The 18,456-nt window shown below is 38.1% G+C and overlaps 1 protein-coding gene and 1 long non-coding RNA gene across 9 annotated transcripts in view; one reads left to right on the top strand and one right to left on the bottom strand.

Annotated features, from left to right (window-relative positions):
• The window catches only part of LOC134798468 (uncharacterized), a 350,482-nt gene that overhangs the window by 20,320 nt on the left and 311,706 nt on the right, over window positions 1-18,456 (bottom strand). The window lies entirely within an intron of this gene.
• Window positions 1-18,456, top strand: part of LOC134798422 (triadin) — a 46,290-nt gene that overhangs the window by 14,112 nt on the left and 13,722 nt on the right. For 4 of the 8 annotated variants that reach the window (XM_063770851.1, XM_063770858.1, XM_063770859.1 and 1 more), the window contains 5 exons: window positions 3,465-3,640; window positions 12,347-12,484; window positions 12,971-13,082; window positions 13,616-13,636; window positions 14,409-14,500. In XM_063770851.1, coding sequence (XP_063626921.1) covers window positions 3,465-3,640; window positions 12,347-12,484; window positions 12,971-13,082; window positions 13,616-13,636; window positions 14,409-14,500 — 539 coding nt within the window. The remainder of the gene's footprint in view (window positions 1-3,464; window positions 3,641-12,346; window positions 12,485-12,970; window positions 13,083-13,615; window positions 13,637-14,408; window positions 14,501-18,456) is intronic. The other 4 variants (XM_063770855.1, XM_063770853.1, XM_063770852.1 and 1 more) reach the window with 4 other exon arrangements.

Below are 18,456 nucleotides of genomic sequence, written 5' to 3'. Positions count from 1 at the left end.
TGATATCAGTTTTGAATGCCACGCCTCTCATTGCGGCATAGTCAATTAGGCCATTTTGGCCATTTTTGAAGGGCTCTAGCGCCTTAAAAAACAAAAATATCAAAAAAAGCAAAACGGTCCGACACAGATATTGACAATATTAATCTAAATCATTGCTCTAGCTTCAAAAACCACGGAGGAAAACGAGGAGTACGTTTGTATGGAGAAATGACCACTCCCGTTGGCTCTTAAAACATTTTTATGTAAAAAAATATATCTCAAAATTATTTTGTTATCCAAGAGACGCGATATTTAGGTTGGAATTAATACGAAATTATGTTAGTTCTAACATGTTGTTTGCCCACATGCGTATTGTTTAGCATCTGTGGTCCTTGGAGGCCCATATGGTTTATACACAAATTAGGTAATGCGCCAATTGGCGATGTGGGTCAAATTGAGGGGTTTGGCTCGAGTTGTAAACTTTGGCGATTTTTATCTATAGTATGGGAAAAGTAGCATATTTTGGCGGCAAAATATGTACATCCATGAACCTTTGTTTATGACCTTTATCTTGGCACTAAAATGAGGATCTGCCGAGTCCTATTAAAATTTAGGCGTCCTAACCCCTTTTCGGGGGGGTATGTGCTGGGGGTTCATTTAAAAACAACCACATTTGACAAACTAGGCAAGTGAGGTATCATTTTCGTGTTTTTTTTACTATTATTTTTATTTCTTAACTTTTGAATCTAGGTTATCTTGAAGTAGGTAGTTATCTCTTAAAGGACGGCAGATATATTATAGTCAATTATGTTAACTCATTTTTTTTTATACTACAAGCATACGGCCCGCCTGATGGTAAGTAGTCTCCGTAGCCTAAAGACGCCTGCAACTCCTGACACATGCGCGTTGCCGACCCTAACACTTAGCACCCTCGTTGACGGCAGGAACACAACACTATGAGCATTGAGCAGGGTCTAGTGTTATTTGGCTGCGGTTTTCTGTAAGGTGGAGGTACTTCCCCAGTTGGACTCTGCTCTAGATTTTTAATGATACCGGCTGTGCTGTGCCCTACCACACAAAGCGAGATGACTCAAACGACATTCACAGTGCCCATACCTCTCTTTTGGACGTAGTTTAAGGACATTACCCGGGTCCAAAACCCGAATCATTTTTTCTGGAGTTAAGAAGACTGCTATACAAACAGCAACACTCTTAACCACAGTATAATAAATAGATCTAACTCTTAACTGTCCATCGGTGGACCTATGCCGTTAGAATAAGGTTTACAAACTGTCAGTTAACAGTGTGGGCGACAGAACTGTGAATGATATTCCGCTGCGCCATGCTTCTACAACCGAACCCGCTACCTCCTCCACTTCAATCTTACAACTTGTACCACATTAGCTCACACACGATTTTTCTCATCACCCATCTCCCTCCACTGACTGTGATCTGACAAGGACAGTTGGTCTATTTAATGAGTATGACTACGGAACTTGTTTTAGGATGTGACGTGTTCAGCCTAATTTTTCATTGACTTTTGCGTACAATTGTATATTAGACCTTATGTTAATGATATAAGGATTAGAATAGGTTATTAGTAAACCAATGGTTATATACACAGAAATAGGCATTAGGTATAGGGATGACACATGTTGAATTTAAATACTTTATCCATGGTATAATAATATACTCCGCCTGGTACTCCATTCCCGGCTTTTCTAGGTCACCTAACTGACACGGGCCTACGTCATCATGCGACAGCGCTATATGATAATATGCGATAGCGCTATATATAGCGGCCATGTTGTTGTGACGTAGGCCCGTGTCACTCTGGGAATGGAAGACCATGTTTTATTAGACTATGACTTTATCTAGTTACGAGTAAGTGGGTAGACATTTAGGGACTAAATCGTAATACAGATGTAATTCATAATTGTTTTCCATCGTATTTTCTCGGAAACGTTCGTATTTGCCATGCTACTTCAGTCAACCTCAGTAGTTTTTTAGGGTTCCGTACCCAAAGGGTAAAAACCCTATTACTAAGACTCCTCCGTCCGTCTGTCTGTCACCAGGCTGTATTTCATGAACCGTGATAGACAGTTGAATTTTTCACGGATGATGTATCAAACTATAACAACAAATACTAAAAAGTACGGAACCCACGGTGGGCGAGTCCGACTCGCACTTGTTCGGTTTTTGTACCGAGCCGAGACTGACTGAGCAAGACACGTGCGTTTCCGTGAAAAAAACGATGGAAAATATTTATTCACTACATCTATAGAACCAAATCTATATGTAACATATTTTACTAAAATTTTATTTAAACCTTTCAATGTGTGTTTGTATAATATGTGTGAATGTTGTCACTAATCCCTTGTTTTACCCGACTACGTGAGACGTGGTTGTGTTTTGTAATAACAACTGTTTAAGATATGCCTTGGATTATCTGCACCTGACTATTGAAAACAAGAGTAGTAGAGTGTATATTATTTAACATCATGCCTTTACTATCGTTGTCACAACTAATTGATTATTCGCAATCCTTACTGCAACGTAATAAGGGCTACTTATGGTCAATTAAGAATGTTATTGTTAAAGTTGACCGATAGGCAGAGGCAGGGTCGCTAAGATAAAACTGTGACTTCATGGCAAGCCGATACCGCGCGCACACATACTCATATCACTTTACGGGTTTCAGGATTGCTTGGTTCTTAGGGGCATGGCACACTGCGTCCGGAGCGACGTGCGTATCGGACGCTGTGTGCCATGCCCCTTAAGCAGGCCATACACACTAGGAGGGTATGCCTGCGCAGTTTTGCCAACTGCACAGGTAAAACGTACTGTATGTGGCTTGCATATGCACAGGTTAAACTGCGCAGGTGAACCCTTAGTGTGTAATTGTGTATCGCCAGCTTTAGAGTTACGAATGCGTCTCGCGCGTATACACAAGGCAATCAAGTCACAGATTTGTCTTGACCCCCCCCCCCCCCTATAATCATCCAAAAATCATGCTTCAAATGACCCTTCCTCCTACTTCATGCTACCGTCATCCAATGTCCAGACCCCCCCCCCCCCCCCTAATTTGAAATGACGTAATTTATGAATAGCCCCTCAGCCACGAAACGCACGTTCGACAATTTCATTTGTTGGAGTACGTTTATTATAACAACGTAGGTATCTTGTCACAGTGATAAGGGGCTATTCATAAATTACGTCATTTCAAATTAGGGGGGGGGGGGGGGGTCTGGACATCGGATGATTGTAGCATGACGTAGGAGGAAACGGGGTCATTCGAAGCATGATTTTTGGATGATTTTAGGGGGAGGGGGGTCAAAAATCGTCAAAAAACGATGACGTAATTTATGGACAGCCCCTAAGTTGATAACAGTATGGGGTCCCTAGCAACTTTATTGATTGTCAATGTGACTAGGTACTGAAATCAAATTCTTTGACTGTATTAACATACAGTGGTATGTCCACAGGCGTGAAGCAAGAGCGGTCACCAATCCGCGGCGCCGGGCCGCACCCGGCGCTGCGCGAGCGCGGCCGCGCCATCCCCCCCGGCGCGCCCACCCCGCCGTCGCGCGGGCCCGTCCCCATGCCCCCCCACGCCAGGGTACGGTCGCCATTGAATGTGTACTTTGATGTGGATATCAAGGTCAGTGAGGTTGCTGGTTGGTGGCCGTGGCTTCGCGAGGATGGAGAGCTTTGGGAGTTCCCAATTCGTGTAGGATCTGAAAATCGGAGTAAAAACTTAATTTGTTATACTGTCACGAAATTATTGGGCAAATGACCAATTTACCATATTTCATTTCACGGTGACACTATTGAGTGTCATCACATCCGTACGTTGTTCTTTGTCCAGCAGTGGACGTCTTTCGGCTGAGATGATGATGATGATGATGACATCCGTCCGTAAAGATACACTGATTGAGTAAGATGCGTAAAATCTAAGACAATTTCGTGCTTCGAATTCGACCAGGTAAACGAAATGGCGCTGTACGTACAGCTACATACATTTTGCGGGAACTGTGATTGTCAAAAGTTGACTTTTGATAACTCAGTAACAGCAAAACATATGGCGCAGTACAGCGCCACCTGTTTTGGATGTCAAACTGTTTTTTTCTTGGACGTTACCTTTCTATTACAATCAATTTTCTTTGGTTTAAGTTGTGATATACTGTGTTACTTGTACCTAGTACTCTCTGAGCTAGGTATAAGACACAATTGCTACTATGAGAATATGAATGTCCAATATTTCATATCTTAATCCTAACTGCCTTCTTTGTGTATCATATCAATATTCTCATAGGATTGGAATATTTACAAGACCAAAATCTATAACACCAACCTATTTTAATCTAATATCAACTTTAATACTCCTTAAACAACGTTCAATTTGTAATAACACCCGAATTAAAAATACTAAACGTTAACGTTTATATCGAAATCCATTGGGAACTCCCGTTTAATAGCTAACACATTGCGAGCTTCGCCGAGTGATCTAACATCTAACACGTGAGTACTTTAAATTATTAGACCAATTCTCAAAAAGTTTGTACATTAACGAAATCTAGTAACAAATAATGAATGTTTTTCATTTTCTGTTCATTTTTTGTTACTAGATTTCCTTACACATTTGGTAACAAAAAAGGAATGTTTCTTAGAAACTTTCTGGGACATTTTGGGAATGTGGTGGAAGTTGTTCAGCTTCATGTACTTTACCAGCATACCAATTTTTATAGAAATCTAAGATGTGATCGAAATGTAGAAACTTTTTGAGAATTGCTCTTTAATGACCGGTCGTAATTCTTATTACAAAGGCATAAGGTTCATCGATGTCTAGTTGATGAGTGTTGTTATGTTGTTAGATAGGTATTACATACATATAATAAATTACAGACTCCATCTAATAAGCGAACAAAGTGAAGGCGTGTCATGTTATTTCCAGATACTCGTACTAAAGTACATATTAGTTCAATTTGCCAATTACTGAACTAAACCAGGAGGTTTTGTTTCAATGATGGTTTAAAATTACACAATTGAACTAATTGGCGTAATTGAACAGTCATTTTAATATCTAGGATAATATAATAAAATCCTCTGTTTTTTTTGTTGTTCGTTTTTTTAGCATTAGAAATAAGGTAAACAATCTCGATATGTCTTTTAATTGAAAAACACATTTTAATAATAAGTTACGGCAAATATGTAACAATTATGAATCTAATACGATCATTGATATTCTTCTGCTTTCATAAGTAATAGTTACTGATTTTTAAAAAGCGTTTTTCAATTAAAAGATATGTCAAGATCGCTTATCTTCTTTCAAGTTCTTTCTAATGCTAAAAAAACGAACTATAGATATTAAAATGAGCCTAGGTACTATTATGCCGACTACCAATTTTGATAAAATCAATCGATTTATTATCATTGGTGAAATTTTTACTCGACTCCCAAAGAGATGGAGACACTGCATAAACAAGTCTGTGGCTAAGTTATAGTTTGTCAAACATTTTACTTGTCATACCATTCAATTCATTGTCACTTGCATAACACTAGTTTTCCATACATAGGAATGTCCGTGCCGCGTAGAATTTTAACCGATTGCGTAAAAGTTACTAAAGAATACGTGGACGAACAGTGTAGGACTTGTCTAAGGCACACATGAGGTAACTCGGAAAACAAACTACGAACGGGTATTCTTGGACATTATGGTTAGGGTTGGCACGTCACGAAAATTTTAGAACAAGCAAAATTTTGAATTTTAATCAAGTATCGCCTCTTAAACAATGTAACTTACAGTTTTCCTTTTGGTCATGTTTTTGTTTGTGTATTTTGATAAGCGGTCATACTTACTTAATAGTACATTGTGCAATGACCCCTCATGGAAAGTGAAATTTTGCAAACGAGGGTGTTAATTTGAATCCGACAGACTTTAAAGGGACCCACTGATTAACAGTCCGCCGGACGGTATCGGCCTGTCAGTTAGAACAAAATTTTGACAGTTCCGAACAACTGACAGGCCGATACCGTCCGGCGGACTGTTAATCAGTGGGCCTCTTAATAGTAGACCGATATAAATTAGGTCCTGATCAAATTTGAAGGTGAATTTATTTATTTTTGTCTTAATAAATTCCTTGCGTTATTCTTGAAATTCAGTATCGTTTTAAGAAGCAAAGTATGGAGTAATATTTTCGTCGATCTATGTAAACATATATTAAATTTCATCCTTTCAGCACTTTTGTCGACGTTTTGATTATGCATTCATAATTTTATTGTATTTGTGGTGGTAGTACAATCACCATCAGATATATCGGAGCGGCCAAGGTGTTCCCAATATTCGAACACGCACTCTAACGCCCTGACAATAGAGGCGTGTTCAGATATTGTGAACACCTTGGCCGCTCCGATATATCTGATGGTGACTGTACAAAGTGTACAAGACAAAGTGACAACCCTAGCAAGTTTCGTGCTGTATGCGATGCGCGTACGTCGGTTAGTTGCGTCGCTTCGTGATTGGTCCAAGGTACAGAATTAGCGTCAGTTAGAAATGGGGTATACCCATGTATAGTAGTTCAATCAAACTATACGTTGAGGTTGCTTATATGCTTCCAGATTGGTCCTAATTTAAAACGGTGTTCTGAATCAATGTACCTACCGAGAAGGAATTTCAAATCAAAATCAAATCAAATCAAATCAAAATATTTATGTGCATAATATGGCGTACAAATATTCAATACATTACCCATAGAGCTATATTTTGGCTATATATACATACATGCATTCTTATAATGTAAATATATGACTCAATTTTGTACAAAGTGAAAAAAATAATAATTTAAAATTAAATTGATAATTAATGTCTTACTTGGTAATATTTCTAATAAATATAAAATAAATCATTTCATAATCAATAAATACTTTATCATGCTTACAAATTACAATTTTCCAAAAACTCATCGATCGAATAATAGCAATTTTCAATTAAATGTGTATGATTTAAATAAATTAAATGGCAGTTCCTTAAAACTATCAGTAAAACAATTAGTTAAATATTTGTATTGCCATTCCATATACATTCTTCTTATGTAGAGAAAGATTTGTTTTCGGCATGAAAAGTTTATTCCTATGAGCACCTCGTTTTGATGTCGTAGTGATATAGATGGTCAAGCAAATCTTGTCAGTAGAAAAAGGCGCAAAATTCAAATTTTCTATGAGACGATATCCCTTCGCGCCTACATTTTTCGAATTTGCCGCCTTTTTCTACTGACAAGATCTGCTTGACCAAGTATAGTTCTAAAGCAAGACGGGTTTTTCCTAACAAAAATACAAATTTCGTGTATGTACAGAGCGGGTAATGTCAATATTTTCGTAAATCTTAAAAGAACTTTAGGTTGTTGTTCTTTTGGTGGTGGTTTGTTATATTTATTTGCGTATTTATTTTTGCGGTAGGAGAGTGGGAACATTAATTGCATGTAAAAAATACGCAAATAAGTCTTGTATAGCGGGTTAGCACTGATTGACTAGCACGTTATCTTTTCGCGGATTAGCAAAGTAATATTTTGGTTTTGATTAATATGGATTTCCGCAAAGTAACGCCTGATTCTATTCACTATGCAGACTGGTGACAGACAGACGGACAGTGGAGTCTTAGTAATAGGGTCCCGTTTTTACCCTTACGAAACCCTAAAAAAAACTAAATCTGTCATGTGTACTGGCCGCTGGCTCCTTTGACTTGCACCATGCACCAGTAACGTATGTACGCTTGCGTTTCAGCATGATGTCATTCTCATTATTTTTGGAGCTTCTTGATCTTGCGCTAGTTAACTGACGAGTCTAGATAGATAATCTAGGTATCTAAGAGTCGGACCTAGCTAGCTATTTCATGGCATTTGCTGTAACATAGTGTTGCAATGTCATCATTAATATCATATTTCTATGTAAATACATAAGTATTAATTAATTTGAACAGAACAAAGCGAGTGTGTCACAGTCATAAGACTGTGACACTCTCGCTTTAGTGCAAAAATTAACAGGAACAACTTGGGGAGCCTCTGCCTCCTGTCTCCGAACCACAGCGCTGGCCCTGGTTTACTCGACGGCTGAGTACTGTGCCCCAGTCTGGATAAATAGTGTTCATACCTCAGCCATCGACACGCAGCTAAACCAGACTCTCCGTCTAATAACGGGATGCCTTAAGCCAACACCCACCCACTGGCTTCCAGCTCTTAGCCACATAGCCCCTGCGCACCTGCGAAGAGAAAAATGCCTCCAACGCGAATTATCAAAAGCGCACTGCAGTCCTAGCCTACCAATCCACCAAGACCTCGAGGGCTTCGGAAGTAAACGCCTTAAATCCCGAAACCCCCCTGCATTACTGATGGGAAATTCCCTGACCACCCGGACCCTGGAGGAGGCATGGACCACAGAATGGGAAGCCCTCAGAGACCAAGCCAACCCCTTCTCTACTTTACCCCTGCGTGTACCCCCAGTAGGCTTCAAGGAACCCCGCCGGGTGTGGTCCGCCCTTAACCGCCTAAGAACAGGAGTTGGCAACTGCGGCCACCACTGGTATAAATGGGGCTGGAGCTCCTCTCCTGCCTGTAACTGCGGGCACCCAGATCAGACCATCAACCACATCATTCTGGAATGCCCCCTTACTAGATACACAGGCCAAGTAGACGATTTTAAGACCCTGTCAGATGAAGCAGTTGCGTACCTGGGAAGGGCGAAATTTTAACAAAACCTTTGACATTGTAATCCAGTGACATGTACATATGCCATACGATAAATAAAACTCTCGCTTGGTTCTGTTCAAATCCAAATTCGTGCAAAGTTAGATTAGACGGACTCTGGCCAATCCAAAATTAAGAACAAAAAAGGATTCATCAATGAATAAAAGTGAGAAAATTATTTCACACCGTGCACGAAATAAAGCACCAGATCATTATTAGAATAAGGTATTGGCAAAAATTTCATTTTTGGTACAAGCTTTTATCGCTGACTGTACTTTTCTTTCCACAGACAACTAAAACTCATCGAGACAATTCTAAAAACCCCAAACACAATTAGGTTGCGTTGTTTTATCATAGATGCCCTATGGCCACATCCTGTCTCCATCATCAGATCAGCTCCATGGTATCATAATATTGCATTGTCACCCGACTTACACACGTATGCAAATTTTCAGCTTCATCGGAAATCGGGAAGTGGGTCAAATTTAACTTGCAAGATTTGACTCGTACAAACATATTTACATAGGTACATTGTAAGTTAAGTAAAAGCTTGTAAAAACATAGATAGCAGTTATTTTTAAACACAATTTCTATTCAATAAATCGGATGGAAGTATAAAAAGTAGGTGAGTTGACTGTGACGTCACTACACACGTTTTCATATAAATTCCATACTAGCAAATCGTTTTGACAGTTCTAAAAAAGAAGCTGATTTGACTAGTAGGAAAGTAGCAAATTATAAGGCTATTATAGTCCTTATTGCAAACTATGGTAATATACTCAACGATATCCACTGAAAATTAACAGTCTATTTCGTGGGTAAGTCACAAGTGTCACAACTGACGCTTTGAAATAGGGTTTAGTCGCCGACATCATGCAAAATTCTTGTGACACTGGTAAAACGTGCCTAAAAATCTCCATTTTCTGTACGTCTATTCTAACACAACAAAAAACATTGTAACTAAACGGTGTACAGAACTAGAAACCCGCTCCAAATCTGTAGAAATAAACACAAATGACCATTTGCGACAATGGAGCCGACATTAACATCTCAATGACTTGGAATTTCAAATGCTGGCTTTGTAAAGGTGATAGGTGTAGTTATATTATCTTTAATTGTCATTAGTGTCATTACAATTTGGATCTTTTTAACTAGTTGGCAAGGTCGATATTTGAATAGATATCTTGTTAAAAAAACTCAGTCGAATAACTCAAACATTTCTACCATGATGACTTGATGAGTGATTTGTCGCTTCACGTAAAAATTGAACTCCATGCAAAGATAGAAGTACAAAGTTTACTATATTTAGAGATTTAGTGCATTTCCTTCGTATTTTCACGGAAACGTACGAACGTGTCTTGCTATTTCAGTTAGTCTCGGTACAAAAAGTACTGACGTTGACTGACGTAGCACGACAAATGAGTCATTAGAGTGACTATGACTGCATCTGTACCTACTGACTATTATTTTAAGTATTTGAATATCTGTAACCTTAATTGGGCGGATCTTTTCATATAGAATCTTTGTCTTTTTAGGGTTCCGTACCCAAAGCGTAAAAACGGGACCCTATTACCAAAGATATATGTAACTCCGTATAAGATAAATAAAGTCTAAGAAAAAAACGTGCCTCGGAAATCAAGAAAAGTCATTCTCGAATAGATGGCGCCATACCTTTGGCCTATTCTCGGCTAGATGGCGTTGACGATACCGTTTGATATTTTACAATTTTAACACATCAGTGAACGAACATGGGTCAGTATGGAACAATAAAAATTAAAAATCATTTATCCGTATACATATTTTGATTAATTTATACATATTAAATTTTATTTTAAGTTTTAATCGTGTGTCGATAGATGGCAGTAAATGTACCGTGACTACAAAATTTACTATGGCAATAGCCCTCTATACTATCTATTTTCTTTGCTATTACTAAGACTCCGCTGTCCGTCCGTCCGTCTGTCTGTCCTGTCTGTCTGTCACCAGGCTGTATAACTCATGAACCGTGATAGCTAGACAGTTGAAAGTTGCACAGATGATGTATTTCTGTTGACTGATGCCTCTATAAAGTCTATAAAGACAAATACTAGAAACAAAATAAAATAAATATTTAAGTGGGGCTCCCATACAACAAACGTGATTTTGGTGGGGGAGTGAGTGCCAACCCTTGCATTTCAATAAAATTTCACCACTGATATCGGGGTCTGTAATATAACACTGCACTGCGTGGGCTATCAAAATCTCTGCAGACTTTTCTTGGGCTAACTGTAACAAACTGTCGACATTTCATTTAAGTTTTTTTTTTAAACTGACGAGATAGAGAAGAAATCCTGACGATTTCCGCCATTCCATCAAATCCTACACGAATAGAGTAGAAAATCAAGTTCGCGCGACATTGCTCCCCGACCCACATTCGCGGCCTAGACACACTGCAGAAATAGAATCATGCGCATTTGCGCCTGCGCGTTGTCCTTTCCTCCGACTCCTTCTTTCGAGTGCAAAACGAGTGAGACGCCGATAAGATTCTGATGTGATTTAATTGTTTACCTTAATGCTATTAAGTTCAAACTGTTTTCCAATGTTACGCGGTTATCTCACTGATTTGGATCTGTAGGGCTTCCGCTAGCTGGCGCGGGTGCACGGAGCGGGTGAGCGGGTTAACGAGAAATACATTATGAGCGGATGCGTGTGGCGGATTTTACCTATGTACAATGACACTGCGTGCGTGCGCCTGCTCCGTGCAGGCGTGCACCCTTGCGCACATTGAAAACCCTCATTTCGTTCGTCTCCTGAAAGCTGACATCGGCCCTGGTCACGTTTGTCATTGTTTGGATACATAAACCACCAAAAAATAACACGTATTTCGACTATTTTCCACTGATTGGACAGATTCCTACATCCGGGAATGGGAATATTCAGTAAACACAGGAAGTCATAAAACGTGGACGTCGTAAAGACGTTTACGAAACCGCCTCAGTCGCGTCCACGACGTCAAAATGGCCATTTGTCGAAAAGTTATCGGGTGAATTAACGCAGAAAAGTTTTAGTGGGCAATTCTGTGGAATATGGATCAGGGAAAGAAGGTATGCTTTTGGATTGTGGCTGCTTCGTTATAGCTAATCATTGGGTATAAATGTCCTATAGGAAAGGTCTTTCATTTGAACGTAAATTTTAACTAGTACCAGATTTCAAACCAGCTTGTTTGAAATCTGGTACTAGTTAAAATTTTATCTGGAGTAAATTGAAACTACTTCAACTGCTAAATAAAATACTTAAGCGGCATACAACTGATATAGGTGTCAGCACTGTCAGCCACAAACTACTGTGGCTACAAAATTTTCTTTGACAATCCGCCTCTATAGGTACTAAATTCTCTTTGCGTCTATGTATAATAGTTTAGTTTTGTCTACCTATTCATGTTCCACCGTCTCCGGGATAAATGCAACTATGGGGTTATTGGGTATATTTTAATTCTTTTTTTAACCTTAACGCGTGTTTGGTAATTTTAAGATCGGCACATGGATTGTCGGACTTGTTTTACTAAATGGCCTCATCTACGCTCGGCCGTCTATATACTCAGACAAACCTTTCCTTTAGAATGTTTTAATCTAATTGTTATATCTTGACAGCCTCCACCGATTCCGGGAATGCGGCCGCCGCTGGGGTCCCCTGGCGGACCCGTACCGGCCCCCAAGTCTTCCATGGGTTTCGTGATGCCAATCTACACCATCTGCATTATCGTGTTCTTCGTCTACACGCTGAGCAAGGTATTATGCTTATGTTTTAGATGTTTTCCTCTACGGCCTGCTTCACTGGGGTCTACGGGCTGGCAAGTGTTCGTTTACAACCCTTGAATGGGTAACGTAAAATCTATGCCAAAGTCGAGTCTGTGCCAAATAAAAAAAAAATAAGAATACTTTTATTCGACTAATATGGTAACTCGAAATTTCTGTATCAGCCTCACTATCGCTCGAATAAACAAGACGGATAGAAGATACCGAAATTTTAATTTTTGTTTTTTGCTGTAGGCCCTAAGATCTTAAAGCTTAAGTTGTACACACAGCTGCAAAAGCGCATACCCACTTTATAAATGAATACATGCTCGATGTTACATGCATATTTAACCTGCATGCAGACGTGCAACTTATTTACAAGCATTACTTAAATATTTAAAAAAAAGCATATTATAATTTTATTATATAGCAATCATTAAATTCGATTACGTCAAGTAACACTCTCATCTATGTTTCCAGATCCTGTTTAAGAGAACTGGCTCCATACCCTATGAGCACGTGGCTCCCGACCCTCAGTTCCGTCGCAGAGTCTTCAGGGATGACTCCAGGACCTCACCTGATTCTAAACTGGGTAAGATACAAATTTTGTAAATTCCACGTTGGGTGGAATTCATCATTTTCACTTCTATGTATAAACCCTCCTAAGTCCCTTAGGCCCCATTTCGAAAATTTAATTTTTATTTTTACTTAATAAGATAAGATTCCAAATTAAAAATGAAAGCTTCCAGGACCTAGGATTAGATTCTTCCAGATCATTGTTATACGTTATGTATCATTGTTATCTTGCACGAACAGCCGTTCACAAATATCGGATCTTAATTGGGGAGAAGTTACTTATAAAGCAGTTTATAAATAAGTCCGAATTCGGACTTATAAATAATACATTTATACATAGTACATACACAACGCACCGAAATCATCATCTTCCTCGCGTTATCCCGCCATTTTGCCACGGCTCATTGGAGCCTGGGGTCCGCTTGGCAACTAATCCCGAGAATTGGCTGTATGTACAATGTACCGAAATATCTACCTAAAAGTCCAAGTACGTTCCAGAAGTGCGTTCATTTAATAAAAAAACAATATTTTTGTCTCTGTTGCACGCAGGACCTAAAGAAAGGGACGCAAGTAAGTACCGATTTAGTTGTTTTAAACAACCATAAACAGGAAAACGGGATATAGGTTATCAGAAAACTAATTAGGTACACAAGTATCGGTTCATTAATAATAATTAAAATTGGTGGTTATCGTCATTCGTGATTATAAAAAAAATACTCGACAACGGAAGAGTTGACATTAATAGTGAACTACAAAGTTCAGAAAATGGTAAATCTCTTAATGCAAAATTAACAAGCGTTTGTGACAATCAAGATAGAAAAGACAAGGCAGAAGTACGCTGATCGATACTAATGACGGCTAAAGGCATTTATAATCACAAACATGGTACCTTTGTTAGTGTTGACAATATTAATAACTATCATAATGAGAAGGTACACCAAAGTTTTTCGAGCCGTGGTAAAGATCGTAACGATAATAATGTAGAAATGGTTTAAAGTTAGAAGTATCTAATACGTACAACTTAAAGGGAACTACATCGTAAACAAAAGCATCGTAAATAACTATAATCTCAATGATGATGATGATAATGATGAAGTTAGACTAAAAGTAAAATTAGGCAATAAAGCTAGGTCAGTACAGCAAACCCACATGTAAACGAAAGCGCTTTTAGCCATGATCGTAAAGACCTCAATGATGTTGAAGATATTAGTCGAGTTGATAATGATAATGTAGTTAGAAAAAGTAGCGGACCTACAAATAACAGGGAAGATTTAAACAAAAGGTGTTAAAAAGATCATAAGCAAGATCTCAATTATGTTTACCGTAATGATGGACATAACAGGGGACGTGGAATTGGAAGCGCTGAGGGCGCGACTCGAGGAGACAGAGCGCGCCATGCAAAGGATCGTCGGACAACTCGCCAAGCGAGACGCGGTATAAACACCAACACTTAACTGTCCATCTGTGGACCTTATGAGTTATTACAAAAGACGTAAGGTCCACAGAGGGACAGCTCGCCAAGCGAGACGCGGTACTGGCCCTGAATGGCCTGGGAAATGTTTTCAAAGTAGACCCTGTAGGTTTTAAGTGGAGAGTTGGCTGGTTTGGTAAATACGAGTACAATTGGATAAGGTCAATGCGAAGACCGGTATATAAAATTGTTGGTTGGGACGTCATAGGGCAATAAAGTCTCGTCTATTGTTGTGTTGTGCCCAAATTAGAGTTATATCAGCATATTACCAAATTAGCTAGGATATAGTGCTGATATACAGCAATTTTAAGCTGCTACTAGGTCCACGGGGTACTGTAAAAATGCAGTTACACAGAACCTTTGTGCTACTTGAGTGTATACGTAAAGTATATTCATCCTTACTTGTCCTATTATGTTAACAAACACTTCTCGAAGACATTATCTTACTCTTCCCTGGAATTACTCAATAATCGTCACTTAAAAGTCTTAAAATGTAGTTGTATACTTAAAGAAACTCACAAAGTAACCAAATAACCACTGAAAAATATAATTTCTAATAAGATTTTCATCAATAATCGCAGGATTTGACGTTTGTTTATTTACATGATAAGACACGTAAGGATGAATACACTTAACTTCGCTCAGAGAAGTCAGAAAAGAAGAGATTAGAAGTGACAAACGAGCTTGTAGACGGTTTGTTTTCGTCACATTGATCTTAGGTAATCAATAAAAAATAATTTGTTTTTCGTTGGTACATTGACCCTTTCAGAATAAAAAAGATATTGCATTTGATTATGTGTCTCCGCAGTGTAAATTTATAGTATGATTTAGTTAATTTGTGGAATTAAAACAAAGTGTGAACTGCTGTGAAGTATATGATTATTCGTTAAGTTGAACCGGAAGATTATCTCATTTACTTTTTCTAGCATAAATAAAATTATAAATTTACAAAATATATGATATCAATGTGTGAAAAAGTGGTAGCGAAAAAGTTTATTCTGGTAAAGCACTGCGCCTAACCTAAAAGCACTGGCGTCCAACGGAAACATGAACGTTACATTTTTTTCTTGTATATACAGTCAAGTGTAAAAATATGGGTGCACACATCATACTCACAAATATGTCCCATAGCTCTTATGTCAGCGAATTAAGAACTATAGGACATATTTTTGAGTAAGTTATATGCACCCATATTTTTACACTTAACTGTACCTTAATAGCTTCATGTCCAGTACCAGCCAGCTTTCCCTAAGGTTGAACTTATACTACCCAAGCCAAAACGTCACTAGTCACTATAAACATTAAGGGCATTTTGGCTTGGCAAACGTAGCTAGCTTGCGGCATGGTGACGGTTAGTAGGTGTGACGCACCCAAACATAATGCATCCAGACGAATGCCGACCTTATAACGTAGAACTTAGAGCCCTTTTGTGCGTGTCCCTTTTAATACAAATTAAGACTTTTTGTAGCGCGAGTTTTGCCTGGATGTGATTGGTGGAATCTTTGAGTTTTTGATACCTAGTAGTGTTTTAACCTCATGATATACGCGTATTTAGTTCGTATTGATGAATCATAGTCGCCATTTATATCTGACATGGAGTATCCTTCAAAATGTAAAACATTGTGGCTGTAGTATTTGTCAAACAGCATGTGGACGGTGGCACATGTCTTCTCCATACAATTTATAACCTTAAAACCCAAAATCTTGCAAAACTGTATTGAGATGACATCTGTCAGCATACCCATCGTGTTTGAATAATACTATATTCAAGTTACTCCATATCGATTAAATCTTTGAATGATTGATTCAGTCATTCAATCTGAAACAACAAAAAAGCTAATTCGGTCATTATAGCATGATGTCATGAAAGTAAGAAATAGCACAGAGCTAATTTAAAACAGCACTCCTAAATATATTTTTAAATCTTCCAATCGTCTAAAGACTTTGAATAAACATTACACGTGGCATATAGTGGTATTAATGGTCTGTATAACGATTATAACGATTTGTATAAATCATTGATCTCTTTCACGCGCACAAGTGACAGATATAGATATGTGGCTTTCCATCAGAGAAGGGTCCCTATGCTTCATGTCACATGAATGAATCATGTGCAATAGGAACTAGAGATGCACCGGATATTCGGTTACTATCCGATATACGCGGCCTATCCGGCCCTATTTTTAATACAATTTGTAATCAGAATTTCTGTTGGAATCTCAGACGAAAAATTCCTCATTCGACTTGAAGTATAAGGACCCTTCTGTGATGGAAAGCCACATATGTGCTGTATATGTCGAAAATATGCCACCATAACTAGTCAGTGCGGTATCTACTCCAAATAAAATTAAGTATAGATTTGCAAAAACCTTTTTTTAGTCATACTAACGATTCCATTTCTTGTAATTTGTATAGTCTGTCGATTTGTAGCAGGCCCGGACGGCTAATCCTTCGTCTATTGTTAAGTAAAGCCGAACGTGCTACTTACCTGCAAAAAAGGCGCGCGCCTTTGTTACGCATCTCTTTGATAGTGACCGTAGTACTGACTGAGTGTCGGCGAGTCGAAGGGACCACACACAGCCTAGCAAAATATGTTTTCATTAGTTCATTTTGAATCTTATTGCAATTTCCATAGGAGTTGTAAATCAATAACCGGTTAAAGTGAACGAACGATTTTTTCATACAGGTGCTAGCACGAGGGGGTTTACTTAACAAAACACAAAGGATTAGCCGTCGGGGCCTGCTACAAATCGACAGACTATAAATAGGACAATAAGACCAAGTTATCGTTGTCGCCTTTGTGAAAAAACGCAAACGCGAACGCTGAACGCGAATTCCTATTCTATATTCCTATTTAATCGTGTTAAGCACATCCATTATTTTATCCACAAACAAACGGTGCAATAGTTAACTAACAATTATAAACTTTATCGCAAAGACATAAGGTTCATCCATGATCAGTGTACGCTTGGCTCACATCCAAGGCTGTGTTCGTCTGATGCATCGTGCTATTCCGGCGTCCGTCCTCCGTCATTTTGTTTTCGCTCTATTTTTAGAGTTTTTTAATAATGTTTTCTTTGAAAGCGAGAGTGTATTAATATTAACCGTATGTTTGGTTAATTGTTTTATTTGCGTTCAAATGATTTATGGTTTAATACTATTTAATTTTTGGTTTATGAACGAAATTTTTTAAATTGAAAATTGTAATAACTTATGAATAATGAAATGATATAAAAAATTAAATAGATAAAATAATAAAGTCAACAATAAGTAGCTATAAGCTAGTGAATTATTCAAAATTCTTTGTTTAATTATTCAAAAACAATTTTATTAGAAAATTAACAACATGTGTAAGTAGGTAGATAATTTCGCCCTCTACCGCTTATTTACTTTTTCTGTTGACTGTACAAAAATGCACTAATGGGATTTTGGCTAATACAATTGCAAGTTTCGTATCTACTTATAACAATCACTATTATCTCGAAATTATAAATAAATCTCACGTAAACGTACACAGTAATTAATGAGATTGACAAATGACAGATTCATTAGATGTGTCCGCCGTGCCAACTTATATTGAGCTCATCTATATTTATCAGAATACGATTAATATATGACATGACCAATTGAGCTGATGATTTATGGATCGATGGATAATCGATGCTGAAGGTTTATGACCTGCAAGACTTCTAGCTATACGTTAATGATGATATAGGTATATAAAATCTAGATGCTAAAGAAAAATCTACATAAAATGATAGGAAGGTCAGATATGCTCGCGAGCAAAAATTTTGGCAATAGAGATGTTAACATACATATTTGTCGAATTTTATACCAATTATAACATTAATATAAACTGAAATACCTACTCGTAAGAGTTGTAAGTGAGTCAAACATTTTATTGTACGAAAAGAAAGGA

The sequence above is a fragment of the Cydia splendana genome, chromosome 16, assembly GCF_910591565.1.
Source record: "Cydia splendana chromosome 16, ilCydSple1.2, whole genome shotgun sequence".
Taxonomy (NCBI): Eukaryota; Metazoa; Arthropoda; class Insecta; order Lepidoptera; family Tortricidae; genus Cydia; species Cydia splendana.
This window is presented reverse-complemented; position numbering and strand designations above follow the sequence as displayed.